The sequence below is a fragment of the Trematomus bernacchii genome, unplaced genomic scaffold (genome assembly GCF_902827165.1).
Source record: "Trematomus bernacchii unplaced genomic scaffold, fTreBer1.1, whole genome shotgun sequence".
Classification (NCBI taxonomy): Eukaryota; Metazoa; Chordata; class Actinopteri; order Perciformes; family Nototheniidae; genus Trematomus; species Trematomus bernacchii.
In genome coordinates this window covers 46,612-63,496 of record NW_022987871.1, presented here as the reverse complement: position 1 = coordinate 63,496, position 16,885 = coordinate 46,612, and the positions used below count along the sequence as shown (strand labels likewise).

At 38.3% G+C, this 16,885-nt stretch overlaps 1 protein-coding gene across 2 annotated transcripts; it reads right to left on the bottom strand.

Moving 5' to 3' along the window:
- Positions 1-701: 701 nt before the first annotated feature.
- On the bottom strand, positions 702-15,850 carry mdm2 (MDM2 proto-oncogene). 2 transcript variants are annotated; one of them, XM_034113839.1, is made up of 13 exons: positions 15,707-15,850; positions 11,297-11,325; positions 8,299-8,366; positions 7,779-7,853; positions 7,556-7,689; positions 7,140-7,189; positions 6,688-6,746; positions 5,387-5,477; positions 4,410-4,618; positions 3,778-3,912; positions 3,152-3,223; positions 2,873-3,056; positions 702-2,548 (listed from the first exon to the last, which is right to left on the bottom strand). In XM_034113839.1, the coding sequence occupies exons 3-13, from the start codon at positions 8,347-8,349 to the stop codon at positions 2,079-2,081; spliced, it is 1,530 nt and encodes a 509-aa protein (XP_033969730.1). In that variant the 5' UTR covers positions 8,350-8,366; positions 11,297-11,325; positions 15,707-15,850; the 3' UTR covers positions 702-2,078. The 2 variants fall into 2 exon arrangements, with proteins under 2 accessions (XP_033969730.1, XP_033969731.1); XM_034113840.1 differs by lacking the exon at positions 11,297-11,325 and having other exon boundaries at positions 15,707-15,828.
- Between the last annotated feature and the right edge of the window lie 1,035 nt (positions 15,851-16,885).

Sequence of the window (16,885 nt, the reverse complement as noted above, 5' to 3'; positions counted from 1 at the left end):
TAATACATATATTGTATATTCTTGACTTTCAAAAATTGGTCAAAAACACTCTCCTTTTACTTTTAGAATAAGGTCTGCCTGTAAAGCCTCAGATTTGAAAGAACATCCTATTCTGAGTCCCAAACAAATAGTTTTGTTTATTTATAACGATCTTAACTCCCAGAAATATATATAGGGAAATATCCACTTTAGGACAAGAATTGGATTTGGATGCAATTTGTGTTAATGTTAGTGCTTCAAAAAACCCAAACCATCAGTATATACGTCTGAAATGTTGTCATAGAGCATATCTCTCCGGCAGTGGCTCAGTCAGTCGGGGCTTGGACCGTGAGCTGTAGGGTCGCCGGTTCAAGTCCCCGAACAGACTTAAAGTATGGAGTGTGGACTTCTACTTGGAGAGGTCCCAGTTCACCTCCAGGGCCCTGCCGTGGTGCCCTTGAGCAAGGCACCGGACAACCTCCCATTGCTCCCCGGGCGCTGTGCAATAGCTGCCCACTGTTCCTAGTACTAGACTCCTGGTGCTAGGATGGGTTAAAAGCAGAGGACACATGTCACTGTGTGCTCTGCATGTGAGACCATTACAGAGGGGTTCATCCCTCCCAATTCTATTCTATCTAACACTAATAATTAGACCCTTATTGTTCATTTTGTCCCCATTGGCTCTTTCTTACATGTTGTATGGGAGTGTCCAGGAGTATAAATTACACTTTTGGGGGAAGTTTATTAAAGATCTTCTAAATGATGAATCTCACCTTTCTCTTACGCGGAAAACTCCCAAAAATCTGGCTTGACTGAAGCTCAAAAGATTATAGTCCAACGTTGGAAACCTCCTCACGAGAGTTTTTTGAACACTTCTTACCTTGAAGTATCTCCGGTGAGAATCAACGATGCAAAACCTGATCTGATATCTAACTTAAAAAGAGCTCCTGATCAAATAAGGATGCTTGAATGAATCCAAAACGTTGTGCAACCTGGATTGTTTTCTGTGTTGAAGATGTTGCAATAAAAAATGTATGATAAAATAGAGTTTTTACAGAATTATCCATAAAGGAAATGTCTATTTTTCCTTTGAATTAGAATCAAAGTTAGTTTTTTATCGGGGAAATCTATTAAATAAAAACAGTACGAGTTTTTTTTAAGAAACAATCTGACACTTATTTGAGTTTTTACAAGGTATATTTACTCCGTTGTAAATAAATGATGCATTTAGTGAAGCAAGACTTGACACAGAAATGTATATTATAACATTACAACAGTTCAGGAGTGTTCCTTATGTCCTTTTTTTAACGTGAGACATTTCAGAAGAAGACACCAGGGGAAGAAAAACTGCTTCAAAACGAAAGATAATTTAATTGACATTTAGGTTTAAGCATCATTTTTTGTCAATTTCCCATTTAAAAAAAAGACCAAAACTGAGAGTGCATTGATGCTCAACATAAGATTGTTTATATCCAAAAATATGCACTTTTTCCCTTCTTTAGTAAATACCACATTTTCTTCCATTAAATAAAAGTGTTTTTCTGTTTTATAATCACTATAAATTGAACTATTTGAATACTTCAGACTTCGAAGAACTTCGAGGAACTTTCTCAATGATAAGAACATCATTAGTAACAAAAACAGGTCAAAAATGACACATTTCTGTCATGAGCGGGAAACAATGCGTCTCACACAGAAACAGGAAGTGAAAAAATACCAGAAATTGACAAATGTTTTAGATTTTGGTCTCTTTTTTAGGCGGTTATTGACAAAAATTAAATAATTCCAGCTTCCTGAATAGATTGTCAGACACCTAAAGCGAGAGAGAGTGCGCACGAACAGACGCAAGTCAACTGAAATTTGCTAATTATGGAGTGGTGCAGGAATGAGCATTTCTTCAACTTCCTGTTCGCTCGTCTGGGTGTTTTTTTAAATGCGTTTGAAAGAAAAGATTAGCCGCCTTTAGCTTAGCATTGGGGATGTTGAGTCATGTGCTGTAGTTCCTTTGTAGTGTCTATCCTGCTGAACAAAACCTTTACGCATCCTAATGGTTGAGATGGAAGGAACCCGGGAGATGCTGGATGTTATTCTGGGATGATTTAACTGATGTAGGTGAAGACGACGGACTGGATGGGCAGCCTGCACACGGGACACAGCTTGTTCCTTTTCTTCAGCTTCCTGGCGCACACGTAGCAGGACATCAGGTGTCCCGTGTTTCCGTGAACGATGCAGCCGTTCTTCGGACGCGACTGACAAATGAGACACGGATCCAGACAGGAGTCGGGAAGACGCCATTCTGCAGAAACACTGCGCTCCAGATCAGGGACTCCAGCAGGAGGACGAGGAGTGTTGAGGGAAGATGGGAGGAGCTCCTGGGAGTCGATGGAGGACGAAGAAGGCTGGTAGTCAGGAGTGTTCTGCTGCGAGGAAGAGGACGGCTGGGAGGAAGAGAGGAGCTCCTCAGAGTTTGGGGCTGAAGAGTCGGAGAAGCACTGAGACAAAAGAGGCGTCTCTTTTGATCTTTTCCCATCGGGGACGTCCACTCCTTCGTTCTCCTCGCCATCTGAACCTACAGGAGACAAAGCGAACATCAGTAAAAGATGCCAAAGTAGGAGAGAATTTAAAATGTACGTCTAATATCGATCGTTTTGTTATTTCCAACATCTTGCAATCTACTCATTTATATAAATAGTTATCACCGCAATAAACCGTATTTAATTTTGTCTTAATGTACATTATTTAATTTCATATTCTGTTCTTGTTCTATTTTCATGTTTATAGACTTCTTGCACTACTTTTTATTTGTATTTTATTATATATGTTGCGTAGTAGGAGGAGCTCAGGTCAGAATAATTGAGCATATGACGTAAACAGGTAAACAGCTTCTCTCTACCTGGAGTCTCTCTGGCTGCTGATTGGTCGGTTGGCTTTGTGGGCAGGTCTTTGGGACTGGAGGAGGCGGGCTTTGGGGGGAGTGACGCTTCAGACAGCCAATCCTGACGCAGCGTCCAGCAGCGAAGACATTTTCCGGGCAGAGGTGGGTTCAACTCGTCACACTTCACACAGCGCCAGTAATCCTGAGAGAGAAACACACACTGTTAGATGTGTGTGTGTGTGTGTGTGTGTGTGTGTGTGTGTGTGTGTGTGTGTGTGTGTGTGTGTGTATACTCACAGCTTCAGTGATCTCTGTGTCTTCATCGAACGAGTCGTTATCGTCCGCCTCAAATATGGTGACCTCGTATACCTGGACACAGACAGAGAACAAAATATATAAAACAATCAATTTGTTCATACATTATATTCAGTCTGCTCTGATTGGTTAGCTGGCCGGCTCTGTTGTGATTGGGCAACCAGCTTAGAGATGTCCCGCCCCTTAGCCTATCACGCACAATGTGTTGGAGCGCTAGCCAATAGGAGCATCACAAAACTCAGGGTATATGTAAAGAAATTATACTTTTCCTTCTAGAAAAAACTCTGGTATGTTTAGTCTTTTACATTATTTCTTTCATGTATTTAATTCTAAAAAATAAACTTATTTTTTTATTCATAGGAACATTTTAAATAAATAAAATAAATGTATTCATTAAAATACTTTTCACGTACAATGTGTTGGAGCGCTAGCCAATAGAAGCACGAGTGTTCCGTAGTGATGTCACCGTGTTCCGGAACTTTGGGATTTTAGCGTTTGCAGAACATTTACATGCACTAAAACACACTACAGGAGAGGGAACCCCCCCCCCCCCCAAAAGTAGAATAGGGTCTCTTTAAATACTAAAATGTAAACAGATGAATATTTACCTGGTCGTCTGCTGATATCAGAGAAGCTTCGTCTTCGTTGTAGTCGTCCGAGTCGACGGATTCGACCTCGAACTCCACGCTGAAGTTGTCGCTCTCCGAGTCTGAGGCGGCAACCGTGATCTCTGACCTGCCAGACTACACACACACACACACACACACACACACACACACACACACACACACACACACACACACACACACACACACCCACACACACACACACACACACACACACACCACACACACACACACACACACACACACACACACACACAACACACACACACACACACACACACACACACACACACACACACACACACACACACACACACACACACACACACACACACACACACACACCACACACACACACACACACACACACACACACACACACACACACACACACACGATGAATACAATGAAAGCTAATGAGTGTCTTTGAGGGTTATTATTGTAAGCTAACAGTGAAACTAAAACACTAAAAATAGAAAACCCACTCTGAAAACAAACTACAATAAATTGGAAAAATAATTCAAACGAATCATTAAAGTGTAAATGCTTAATAAAACAGAGAAAAAGAAATGAAACATTATAAAAACACAACAAAAATGTGTGTAAATACTCACGGTGCTGTGTGAGTCTGACGATTGGCTGCTGTGTCTGTCCTTCACCAATCCTCCAATCACACACCACGACAGACTCTCATCAAACGTCAGGGAGTAGCTGTCAGACCTCATCCTCTTCCTCCCTCCTTCTTCATTATCTTCCTCCCCTGACTCCTCCTCCTCCTCCTCCTCTTTCTCAGCTTCACCACCCTCTGTGCTGTGTGAGGGTCCTGAGAGAGAGAGAGAGGCAGTGATGGAGTTTAATACCTCAGACTTAAAGGTCACCTATCATGCTATTTGTAGGCAATAGCATAGGTCTCAGATATATACAAATATATAAAAAACATGTCTATGAAGTGTTTTGCTCAAAATACCAAAAAGATCACCCATTCTAGCCATGCCTCATATCCCTCTGTTTCACTTCCTGTTTCAAAAGTGCTGAGGAGGGGTCTGAGCTCATGCGGGACCCGGCAGCTACTGTCTAAACTAAATACTGCGGTGATGAAACGCCATATCATGGATTATCAAGGATTGTCTCTGAAACAGTATGGAGCTCAAAGGCTTTCTCTCTTGCCGGTTATACCACAAGGTGAGTTCCTTTTTATTTCCTGCTTCTTCACACACATGCTCTCCAGTACAGGTTAGCTCTGAGTGTTAGCGATGCTAATGTAAACACCGACCATATTACGTCCAAAACAGTCGGGCATTGTTTCTGATAGCAACGTTTCTGATAGGAACGTGGGTCCACATTTCAGATATTACGTCATATCGGACGCAAATCTGGATCAGCTCCGTTGTTCCCCCGTTTTTAGAGATTTGGGTACGGAGGAAAAGAGAGGGGGTTTTATTTTCTGACGCTGCGTGAGTTCCCTGACACACCGGGGACACATGTTGATGTAGAGAAGACATCAAAAAGTGCATTTTGCATGATAGGTCCCCTTTAAGAGGAGCGAGTACCATGAAAAACGCTCTATAAATAAAATTTAAATTAAACTCACCGGCATCGCTGCTTCTGCCGCTGCTCCTCCTTCTCCTTCTTCGTCTTCCTTGCCCTTCTGGTGATGAAGAGCGGCTTTCTGAGTCTGCCTCCTAAAAGCACAAACACACATTTATTAGATATTCTAAAATATTGTTTAAAACTCTGTCAGTTTCATTTTTTCTTTGCCTTTTCCCATCATAATCCCTGTAGCAAATGATGCCCCTACATGCGCTTTAATATTTAAAATATTCTCCTAAATTAGGCATTAAAAGTCATTCATTAAAAGTTTCTGATAAATAACAAAAACTTCTCTAAAAATGAATGCATGCAGTTGTTGTTTTTAGAGCATTACTGCATGCTTCTTACTGCCATTTCAATAGAGTGCCGCAGTGACGCGTCCTAAAACACGGAAGTAAACTCCTTCCGGTTCCTTCAACAAAAACGCAATGAGATTTCTCCATAGGATTAGCTGGAAATAAGGTCTGTGGTTGAAACACATTGAAGAGACGGATCACGTTTTGTTCAGGATAATCTCCACATGTCTACTTTTATCATTTTATAATCATAAATCTAGTCGCCTGAAGCAAAATGCTAACGTTATGCTATCAACGAACTACAGCAGGGTCGCTGCTTCAACGTCACGCCAACTTAAGATCCATATTCAAACATACAGATTCTAAATGGTACGAGTTGAAGCGTTTGTTTGAACAGTTTGCAGGAGGCAGGGACTTGCTTTCAAGCAGAACAGGGCAAACAAACTTAGAGGAGTGTTTACGTGTTCGGCGTAATGACGTACAACGGCCTCGACAACTTCTGTAGTCCTATTCAGCCACATGGTAACAACCATCGTTTTTCAGACACGTCAACTCTTCAGAAATCACCAGTGGGGTCAAAACGTGATCTGTCTCTTCAATGTGTCTCAACCACAGACCTTATTTACAGATATTATCCTAAACCCTATGGAGAAATTGCATTGTTTTTTGTCGAAGGAACCGGAAGTGGTAAAATGCTAACTTACTTCCGGGTTTTAGGACGCGTCACTGTGGCACACTATTCCGTTCGTGTCAATGTGTTGATATTCAATTCTAACATTTGCATTGAAATAACCAATTCTGCACATATTTACAAATATCTTGTCCTACTTTTGGTCCTTTTCTTACAATTTTTAATATCTAATAATGTGTCTATGTGTGCACGAAAGCAAATCCCCAGTAAGTGTTAACCTACTTGGCAATAAACCGGCTTCTAATTCAGATTTTTGAGGTAAGATTTGCTCAAAACGGACTCAAACACGACACTTATATTTGATCTGAGTCTCACCTCGGCCCCTTTGTCTGTCTGAGTCTCACTTTGGGGTTCAATGGGGCTCGGTGGTGAATCTGAGGAAGAAACAGAAAGACGCGTTCATTTTTTATGAAGAGGAAGCGGAGAAGAGGAACAGTTGCATCATGGAAATGAGGAAGTTATTTTAGACTTCAAACACAGCTCCGTCTCCTAAACAATGCTTTTGTTTGAACCATTTCATCCCCACTCATGTCTATATAACCAATGTGTTTATTATTTAATCGTTTCCAAGAGCACAGTAGTTCTCCCTTTACTTCAAAAAGTACATCTCCCGTCTGACGGCACGGTGTCTCCAAAGGCAATGAGTCCATCAAATGTGTTTTTCAAAGCAATTGTGAAAGCTAAATCCCCCCTTTGGTAATAAATAAAGAACTGTGTTAAATCTTGACATTTAAATGACGCTAATGTAAAAAGTTGAGCGGTCTTACCTTGGCTTTTTATCGCCACGAGGTTCTTGGTGATCATAGCGAAGAGAACTCTGAAACAAACATACAAATATATATTATTATTTATCATGTTTTGATATGTGATACTATATTATATACGTACTTGCTGTGTTGTTGCACTATGCCATATTATATTAAATGAGATGCATTACTTTCTGCATCCTATATCAGGGTTTTAAATGCAGATATTTATTTTTACTAAATTCAACGTATATGAAGTTCAACACCTGCTATAAGGTTTTTATTTGATAATCTATGGTAATAGTATTAAAAATAGTCAAATAAACTGCTTTCCATAACTGGCATAAACATCCCTTTTGCTGAGAAACAGTCAGTTGTTGTTGTTGTTGTTGTTACTGTAGAGCAGACCAAAACAAACACTAATAAATCATCCTCACCGTGGCTCTTTAACAGAGAAGCTGTCGACCCCCAGCACTCGCCCCAGTGCATCCTGGGAGCAGTGGACGATGTGCTGCTGCTTCTGGTCGTACAGCTGCTTCTGGATGATGTACTGACCCAGGTAGAACATCACCTGCAGGACCAATACATCACATATTTAGCATGGGAGACATTCAAAATGTACATAAAACCTCCAATAAATACAAATAAATCCATGTTTACCTCCTTCATGGTGAAAGTGTCTTTAGTGGCTCCAGCGTGTTGCAGCAACGTCTGGAACTCTAGCTTTGGTTTCACCTTAAAAAACACACAAAATGTAGATACGATTTGAATAACAGACACTCCTACAAAGTTCTCTGACCATGTGTGTGTGGATAGACACTACTGTAAAACCAAATAAATAAAAATAACCATTCACTTTTTCTTATATAGCAACTTTTAAACACAGTTACAAAGTTATTTCCAATCAGAAATCGGAGGAAAACAAACAAAAAAAGTGTATTTTATAAAAAAAAAGGGACCTAGTCTGCTCTGATTGGTGGAACTTAGAGATGTCCCGCCCCTTATAGAGGCCAATAGAAGCACAAGTGTTCCAAGTGATGTCACTGTGTTCCGGAACTTTGAGATTTTAGCCTTTGCAGACCGTTTACATGCTCTAAAAGCTATATAAAAAACACCCTATAGGAAAGGGGAAAACCCCCCAAAAAGCAGATTAAGGGACTCTTTATGTCGTTTCTCTCACCAGTTTGTTGTCGTCTGCAGTGTCGACGTTGAGCTGGCTTTCCGCTGACATTGTGAGGTTGATGGTTTCTGCACACAAACAGGAAATAAAATGATTAGTGAAGTGAACCATGACGATAAAAAACTCCAAGGAACCGGCAAGTAAATTGGATTGGACGTTTTAAGTCCTGGCATTGCCTTCAAATTCGCTAAATACTTAAATACTACAACTTTTTTGGGGGGGTTGAGTGTTAGCTTTAATGGTAAGGGTTAGGGCTGCACGATATATCGTGTCGTGGCGATAATCGCGATATTCACATCGTGTGGACGTGCAATTAAAAAAAAAGAAGCAATGTTTAAATTATTTTTTTTCTCCTTTTTTTTAGGACTTGCGATATTAAGTAGGCAAATTAACTCAAACACGTCATGTTACAATTATTTTGCTGCTTGCTACAAAAGGAAAACTTGCGCGGCTCTCATGTCAGGGGTCCTTGAGTGAGTGACAGCAAACCATCAATCACAATCACATCTCCAAAGCAAACGGACCCGGTGATTAAAGGTAGAAACTAGGGCTGTGCAATTAATCGTATTTTAATCGCAATTACGATTTTGGCCTGCCACAATTACGAAAACAACATAATCGAAAAAAACAATTATTTAGCTTTGCTAGGTTGTGACAGTGCAACATATATGATCTAATTAATTTTGGTCCCATTTATTTGTATTTATCATATTTATATATGTTTAGTAGCTTGTTGAAGTGCGCTCCAAAATATTTGTTGATCTTGTTTATTGGTATTTATTATTTTGATATTATTTATTTAAATGTATCATTTATTTTTGTATTGGTTTTTCAGTTGAATTTTACGTTCAGGGTAATCAACAGTTAAAAAGATACTGTTCAAATTAATATTTGTATTTGTTTTAAAGTTCAATAAATGGATTTTTTCAAAGTCAATGAATAATCGCATTTAATAATCGTGATATCAATTATTGACCCAAATAATCGTGATTATGATTTTTGCCATAATCACACAGCCCTAGTAGAAACACTGAATAAAGTAGTTTCATGTGTTTCTCCAGGGCAGTTTGGCGCTGCTAACCGAGCTAGCTCAGCTTGTTGCTCTGATAACTTAAGATCCAGACGTCCGTGACTAAAATCCTTCATCCGGTTAAATATAGTTAAAAAAAGACCAATTGTATAGCATTAAAGTTCAAGAAAGGATGGTTTGGTAAGGAGGCGTGTGGCGCAGTGGATCGAGCAGTCAGCATGTCGTTGTGTCCCTGAGACACTTCACCCCAAAGTGCTCCTGTGGGGATTGTCCACAGTATTGAGTATGTACGTCGCTTTGGATAAAAGCGTCTAACAAGTAACATGTAATGTAATGTTTGCGGGAAAAAACGGTATTTTCTTCAATTCCTGTATGTTTTTATATCGCAATATATATCGCAGGGTAGGGGGAAATTGCAATGTCAGTTTTTTCCAATATGGTGCAGCCCTAGTAACGGTCAGGGTGCAGTATTTGTACATAATACCACAACGGATACACTTCAATATCGGCAGGAATACATAAGCAAGCATGATGTAAAAACATAATTATAGTTTCTAGTGATCCAATTAAGTAAAGGGAAGAGATGAGTAATAGATGGATGCATTAACCAATGAACAATGTGTTATTATTCTTTAATTAATTGAAGTGTTTTCTTTTGTTAAATAGACGATCATCTTGGCTACTATCAGTGGAGACAGTGTTTGATCCTGGTCTGCTGACTCAAACTCTAAAGACCTCTGACTCATTGATTAGTTTACACAATCCACCGTAACCAATACTTATCTCTTACAGTAGTTTATTATAAGTGTCTCCTGACAGCCTGCAATAGATAAACTAAAACATTGCATAACTACAGCCAGCAGGAGGAAATATTTAAGACCTGACCTGTTATGAAATGTTATCAAACGTTGGCGTTGCGTAACGGAGTGTGTCTCTATTGTTTAAGCATAATTTAACACATTTTCTGGATATCTACACGTCCAGAAACTCTATTTACTCGTTACATTTCATTTTTCTGGCAACCAAGTGAATTAAAGGTTAGTTTTCCGTCTCCGTTTGGGTCTCAACCATCAAGTTATTCTGCTAATAAATGCCACACTATGGTTCCCAGGTGGTTACAACGTCTGCCTGTCTCAGTGGATGTTTACAGTGTGTTAAATAAAAGTAGAAAACAGCTGCCTTGTGATGCAGGAAATACACAGAGCCTAAAAATAAGCACTCAAATGCCTCGGAGCACTGAGGGAAGAAAAGAGGTTTGTGATGAGTATCATGCTTTTCACATAATAGTCATTTATTTCCTTAAATAGCATACCAATACTGATTAGGGGAACTTAAAGCAACGAAGTCTGTGCGGGCTGAGGAATGCCCTTATAGCGGCTGGCTAATGCATTACGCTTCAAATGTGAATATATGATGTGTGAAATACGCTGGGTTTTGGACAGAGATATTAAGTTGACATCTCGATTAGATAGTCAACATAGAAATAATGAACAACTGTAGAAAATGTTACTTTCAGCTTCTCAAATATGGACTTTTTATACGATATTAAAGTGAGTATCTATGGGTTTTGACCGACAGAGACACCTTGGATCTTGAGAAACTGAGATGGACATTATTCTATATTACCTAGACATGTTATAGAAAGTAATCTGCATTTGCTGTTCTAGTCAAGACGTGCCAAAAGTAGACAATCATGAAATAAAATACAAGTTAATTGCAATGAACTTTGCTCCTCTTATAACCACGCATAAGCCATTTAAAGTCACACATGTACTAATAATAATTAATAATATAAAGTATAGTAAACTTCATTTAGACAAGCAGCTTTTAAACTGAGTAATGAGTGCTTCACATTAAAAGAAAGAAACTCAAATCCAACCACTTGAATAAAACTAAAAGTGTATTTGTAAGCTATACATTTGTCTTTATAGTGAACAAGGTGTTAGTGAGATAAATGAAAAGTCTTACCAGTATGTACAGAGTAGAGAATCAGCAGTCTGTGCAAAGGGAAGCAGATAAAGTGCAGTCAGAGAGGAGGAGACAGCAGCCTCTCATATATATAGTAGAGCCGCTCAGACATGTCAGGACTAGACGAGCTGAGGAGGCCCAGCCTAGCCTGAGTGGGGCCTATCAGGGCCCAACAGGGCCAGTCAGGTCTGAGTCAGCAGTGTGTGTGTGGGGGGGGGGGTTTGTGTGTGTGTGTGTGTGGGGGGGTTTGTGTGTGTGTGTGTGTGTGTGGGGGGGTTTGTGTGTGTGTGTGTGTGGGGGGGGTTTGTGTGTGTGTGTGTGGGGGGGGGGGGTTTGTGTGTGGTAACCGAGCACGCCACAGACCCTGTGTCTCGTCTTTCATAACTTTAAAGTGTAATGATGAAAATGTGATAAAAGTACTTTTTTTTTTGTACTAAAAGCAATCTATAGATAACAAGTGTGTGTGCGTGTGTGTAACTAGATTTTAACTATTGATGAACAAGATATCTGAAGACCTCACCTTTACGAAATATTCAGTTTTTTTTTTTTATAGTTAACACTTTTTAAACTACTTGAAATATTCTTTAGTTGTATTTCTAGATTCTAAATAACAAGTGCACACATTTAAAATAATAATAAATAGAGTGTGTGCGTGTGTGTGTGTGTGTGTGTGTGTGTGTGGTAACTGAGCACAGACCCTGTATGTCTCGTCTTTCATAACTCTAAGGTGTAATGATGAAAATGTGATAACGGTACATTTTTTTGTACTAAAAGCAATCTATAGATAAAAAGTGTGTGTGTGTAACTAGATTTTAACTATTGATGGAATTTAACAAGATATCTGAAGACCTCACCTTTACGAGATGAGCTATTCCCTTTTTTTAAATAGTTAACACTTCATAAACTACTTGAAATATTCTTTAGTTGTATTAATAGATTCTAAATAACAAATGCTCACATTTAAAATAGTGTGTGTGTGTGTTCAATTTGACAGTAACAGCTGATTCAATCACACACACACACACTCTGCCAGACATGCCACTACTAGTCCAGGATGAGTCATCATTACTGTCAAAATGAGCTAACCAGGCTAACCAGGCTAACACATCGTGACTAACCAGTGACTCTGGCCTGGTTTCAGTGTGTTTCCACAACAAGGATTTCTCAGGGTTTAAGAGGATGGAGAAGTGGAAACTAAATGCACTTTGGGATGCCCATGAAGTTAAATGTAGTCTTACCCAAATACATTTTAAATATGGTTTAGTTGTTTAAGTCTGTCTGAACTGCACTGTAAAGCAGTGATGGCTGAACTAGTAACACTTGGTAAAGGAATATCAACAATACAACAGAAAACTGAATTATAGAAAGACACAAAAACAGCACAAGAGGTGGAAATTACATTTACTGAAGTTGAGTATTTCATTTTGTACTACTTTATTCTTCTATTATACTACATTCTTTGGGGGGGGAATTCATGTATTTTGTACTCTGCCTCAATGAATTGATAGTGCTAGTTACTTTGATTTCGATGAATACATAATATAAATCATTAAAGACATGAATTAAAATGTTTTCTAATAGGTTAGGCTACCCAGCAGCAGGACATAAGGTAATGAAAATCACCTCCACCTTTACCAGCATTAAAGACAAAACCCCATTATTGATTAAGTACTCATTATGCAGAATGGCCATTACAGAAACAGGTTAATTCTGCAGTCTTTTTACCTTCAGTACTTAAATTAATGTTGATGCTAATGTCTCTGTAGTTTCACATTAGTTAAGTTTTGGAGGTGGGACTTTTACTTATAACAAAGTATTCCTAAACTGTAGATTTCATCCTTTAACTTGAGCTAAATATCTGTATACTTTCGGCTGGAAATTCTGCAAGAGTACGTTGTTGTTGACGTACTATGTTTACAATCTACTCTTAAAAAAAAAAGTACCTAATGTAAAACATAAGGGAATGAAACACTTGAAAAATAAACCGTAATGTATTTTTAAATCATTATTCTTATATGGGGAAATTCTTATGTGTTAATGTTTCAGAAAACAGTTGAAACTTAACATTTTAAGACACAGGAGCGATCAAATGTATATAAAAGGACATCTCATCACATGTCAGATTATCAGAAAATAACATTCGTTTTTTTATTTTTTATTTATTTTATTACAGTTCCACATCTAATGATCTGACATGAAGCTGGCTATGTTGCGAAAGGCCTGAGGACACGATTTACGACAAACAGCAGCCAACAAGAGATTAGAGAGCGATATCCTGACATGTGTGACCCAACTGGGTTCATCTGACCTGACAACAGGGTCACATCACAGGTCTAACAGACACTTGTGTTCAAGAAAACGTATAAAACACGACACGAGAAAGACATCATAAATATATTTGTATCAGGTATGCGACTGACTAAGAACTATTTTCTTGGAGTTCGGTCTCCTAAATGTCAGAAAATGGTAAAAGTGTCCATCAGTTTCTCGAGGTTAAAGGTGAAGTCTTTAAATGTCTTCTTTGTCATATACATTAAAATCGTAAAAAAACAGAAATACAGAAAACGATGTTTTATTGGGTGAAAACGGCATTTTCTGTAACAAACTAAACACTATTTTCTAAACTCGAATGATAGTTTGGTGTCTAAAATGTCAGAAAATAGTAAAAGTGTCCATTAGAGTTTCTCTGGGTTAGAGGTGAAGTCTTTAAATGTCTTCTTTGTCAGTAAAAAAAACCCCATAATATTCACTTTAATATGATATCAAATACAGCAAATCTCCAAGTTGTTGAAAAGTAAAATTAAAATAGTTGTGCGATTTATTTTTCTGCCTAATAGTTGCAGCTCTAATATATACACAATGCTACTGTTGGATAAAGGATTCAGAGTTTAACTTAATGTTATGTTTTTTAATTCAAATTACAAGTAAGAAAACATTACATTTCGGCAGAAAACTTGTAAAATTGTGCAAAAAGGGCCAAAATCCCTAAATGTTTAGGAGGATAACATGCCCAGACTCAATCCATGCAAGTGTGTATTATTTGGGACTTCAGAGTGAATATGTCTGGGCAGAGGGAGGGTTTTGAGTTTGATTAATATAATGTTTTTTAATTAAAATTACAAGTAAGAAAACATGACATTTCTGCACAAAACTTGTCAAATTGTGGACAAAAAGGCACAAATCCCAACACATCTTTAGGAGCTTAACATGCCCAGGCCCAATCCGTGCAAGTGTGTATTATTTGGCCCTTCAGAGTGAATATGCCTGGGCAGAATGAGGCTTCAGAAAACATGACTGTTCACCTCCAGGTGACTGAGAGCATGAGTCAGCTGCTGCTCCACAAACACAGGGAATATGCCCAGACATGTCCCTGCTCTGCTCTCTGTGGTCAACTCTGACTCTCTATAGCCCTTTCACATGTGATGAACACAGATGAAATGCATTCAGCACCTCAGGATACAACCAGTACAAGTTAACCTACATGTATATAGAAGAATATCCAGAGAAAAACAGTTTAAAATAGACTTAAAAACAAGGAAATTGAAGTCTAGGAGGTTTGCTTTCATTCAGTCTGTGGATGCTAACAATGCTTTTCTGGCAGCTATCTCTTTTTAGTGAATTAAATGACACATTAAAGCTAGTTTTTAATGATTATAACAACATACATGCCTAATAATATGTTGTAATAAATAATAATGCGAGTTAGCATTGCAAAACATTGCATCTCGTTACTTAGTTTTATATGCTATTCCTTGCACACTTAACGAAACATAATATCCTACTTTTAAATCATGTTAGCTGTAATTTGGCGCTTTTTATAGTGTATAGCAGTATTTTTAACAGTTGATGTATATGGCAAAATGTCCCATGTTTAGAGCAATAAAGTCAAATCTAGTCATGTACATTACATCTCAGGCTAAAAACACAAAGTCCTCCCTTTTTAATTAACCGCAAGTAAGTCAAAACACCAGTTTAATACATTAGTTAAGAGTAAAACCATCCCATATTAAATACAAAATCATCTGCCTAGCAACAGTTGATTTTAAATGAGTGACCGTTGGAGAACTTTCAAAAACTTAACAAGCTTAGCTACGGTTACCGCTAAACTATTAAATACTCTACAACTTAACATTAATACCCGTAACGAACATTAACAACAAAGCCGTAACTAAAACCTGTAAAAGCAGTGAATTTCAGTTCTAAAATGTTAATTTAATGTGTCGTTTTTATCGTAACATCGTCCACACATCGTGGCCGCGTTCCCGCTCATAAACCCGGGAACATTCAGCCAAGAAAACACGAGGCTCCGCGGCCTGTTAGCACGCTGCTAACCACCCACTTGTGCTTCTGCAATACAACCTATTTTAAACATATCATATATATATTTCAGTCTTTGTTGTGTTGACCTACCTTGTCAGTGATTCTCGGTTAAATAATATCCTTCAAAAGGCGGTTTTCACCCAGTTTGCTGCACAGTTTGGGGCTCTAAGGTCCAATGTTTACTGCAGTTGTTCCTTCACTTGTCCATGTGACGCTCCTGCTGGCAGAACACTGGCACTACACCCACATCTAATAATAATGGAGGGAAGGCATACAATAACAATGACATTTTTATTTTTGTATTCTCTAATTAGATCACTTTAAGATTATTAGTAATACATTTCTCCAATTTACATATTGCACACAAGTGTTTATTTATTCTACAAGTAAGCAGTCAACATGGATGTAACTAAAGTCACCATTGTATTCAAGCTGGAGACTGATTAAAAAAACAAAAACACCTCCCTTTAATTATTTTGACACATTTCCTCAAAATAATGTCTAGTTTCTTACAATAATGACTTTTAAGAATTGTGCTTTAATCCAAATTAATATGCAGTCGTAGCATTATGTTTGTCTCATATTACTATTATATAAATATACTACACAGCATGGATTTGTTAATGTACTTGTAGTGTATGTATATTACTACATAATATTGTGTATATTAAACTATTCATACTTTATTTTAATACGTCGGTTTTGTAAGGGATTTTCTTAAAAGCCCACTATGTAAATATTTAAAAAAAAAACATAACAAATTAGTACTGCTCAAAATTATTTTAATTATTTTTTTTGTCTTAAAGGTGGGGTAGATAAGTTTGAGAAACCGGCTCGAGATACACTTTTTGTTATATTCCATGGAATGCTCTTAACATCCCGATAGCAATGAATATCTTAAGTGCTTTGACAAAAAATCCATAAAAAAATATCATCTGTGGAAGACGTAATACTGTAAAAAGCACGACCAATCATCTGAGCCGGTCCGGCTAAAATAACTGGATGGCCTACCTGCCTGTCAGCCTTCCATCTGTGCACAAACTTATCTCGTGCCCTCATTGGTCATGTGCGCGTTCGTGTGTGTTGGAGGAGGGGCTCTGTAAGTGTGAAGCTGACCGTTGAGCGGCCCAACCAAGCAAGGAGCCAGAGGCAGAAGGTCCCAAATACTACCCGGTGTGGGCATTTATTTCTCATTGTGGTACATGACACAGCCTCAATATTACTGTCCACGTAAACACCGTCACCAGCAACAAGGATCTCACCCCACAG

What these genes read in the sequence shown, in the direction of transcription:
- mdm2 (XM_034113839.1), bottom strand. Translation starts at nt 8,349, where the DNA reads ATGTCAGCGGAAAGCCAGCTCAACGTCGACACTGCAGACGACAACAAA. An exon ending in AGACAGACAAAGGGGCCGAG is followed by an intron (nt 5,478 to 6,687) that starts GTGAGACTCAGA and finishes TTGTGCTTTTAG; the next exon opens with GAGGCAGACTCAGAAAGCCG. An exon ending in CGTCAGACTCACACAGCACC is followed by an intron (nt 3,913 to 4,409) that starts GTGAGTATTTAC and finishes GTGTGTGTGTAG; the next exon opens with TCTGGCAGGTCAGAGATCAC.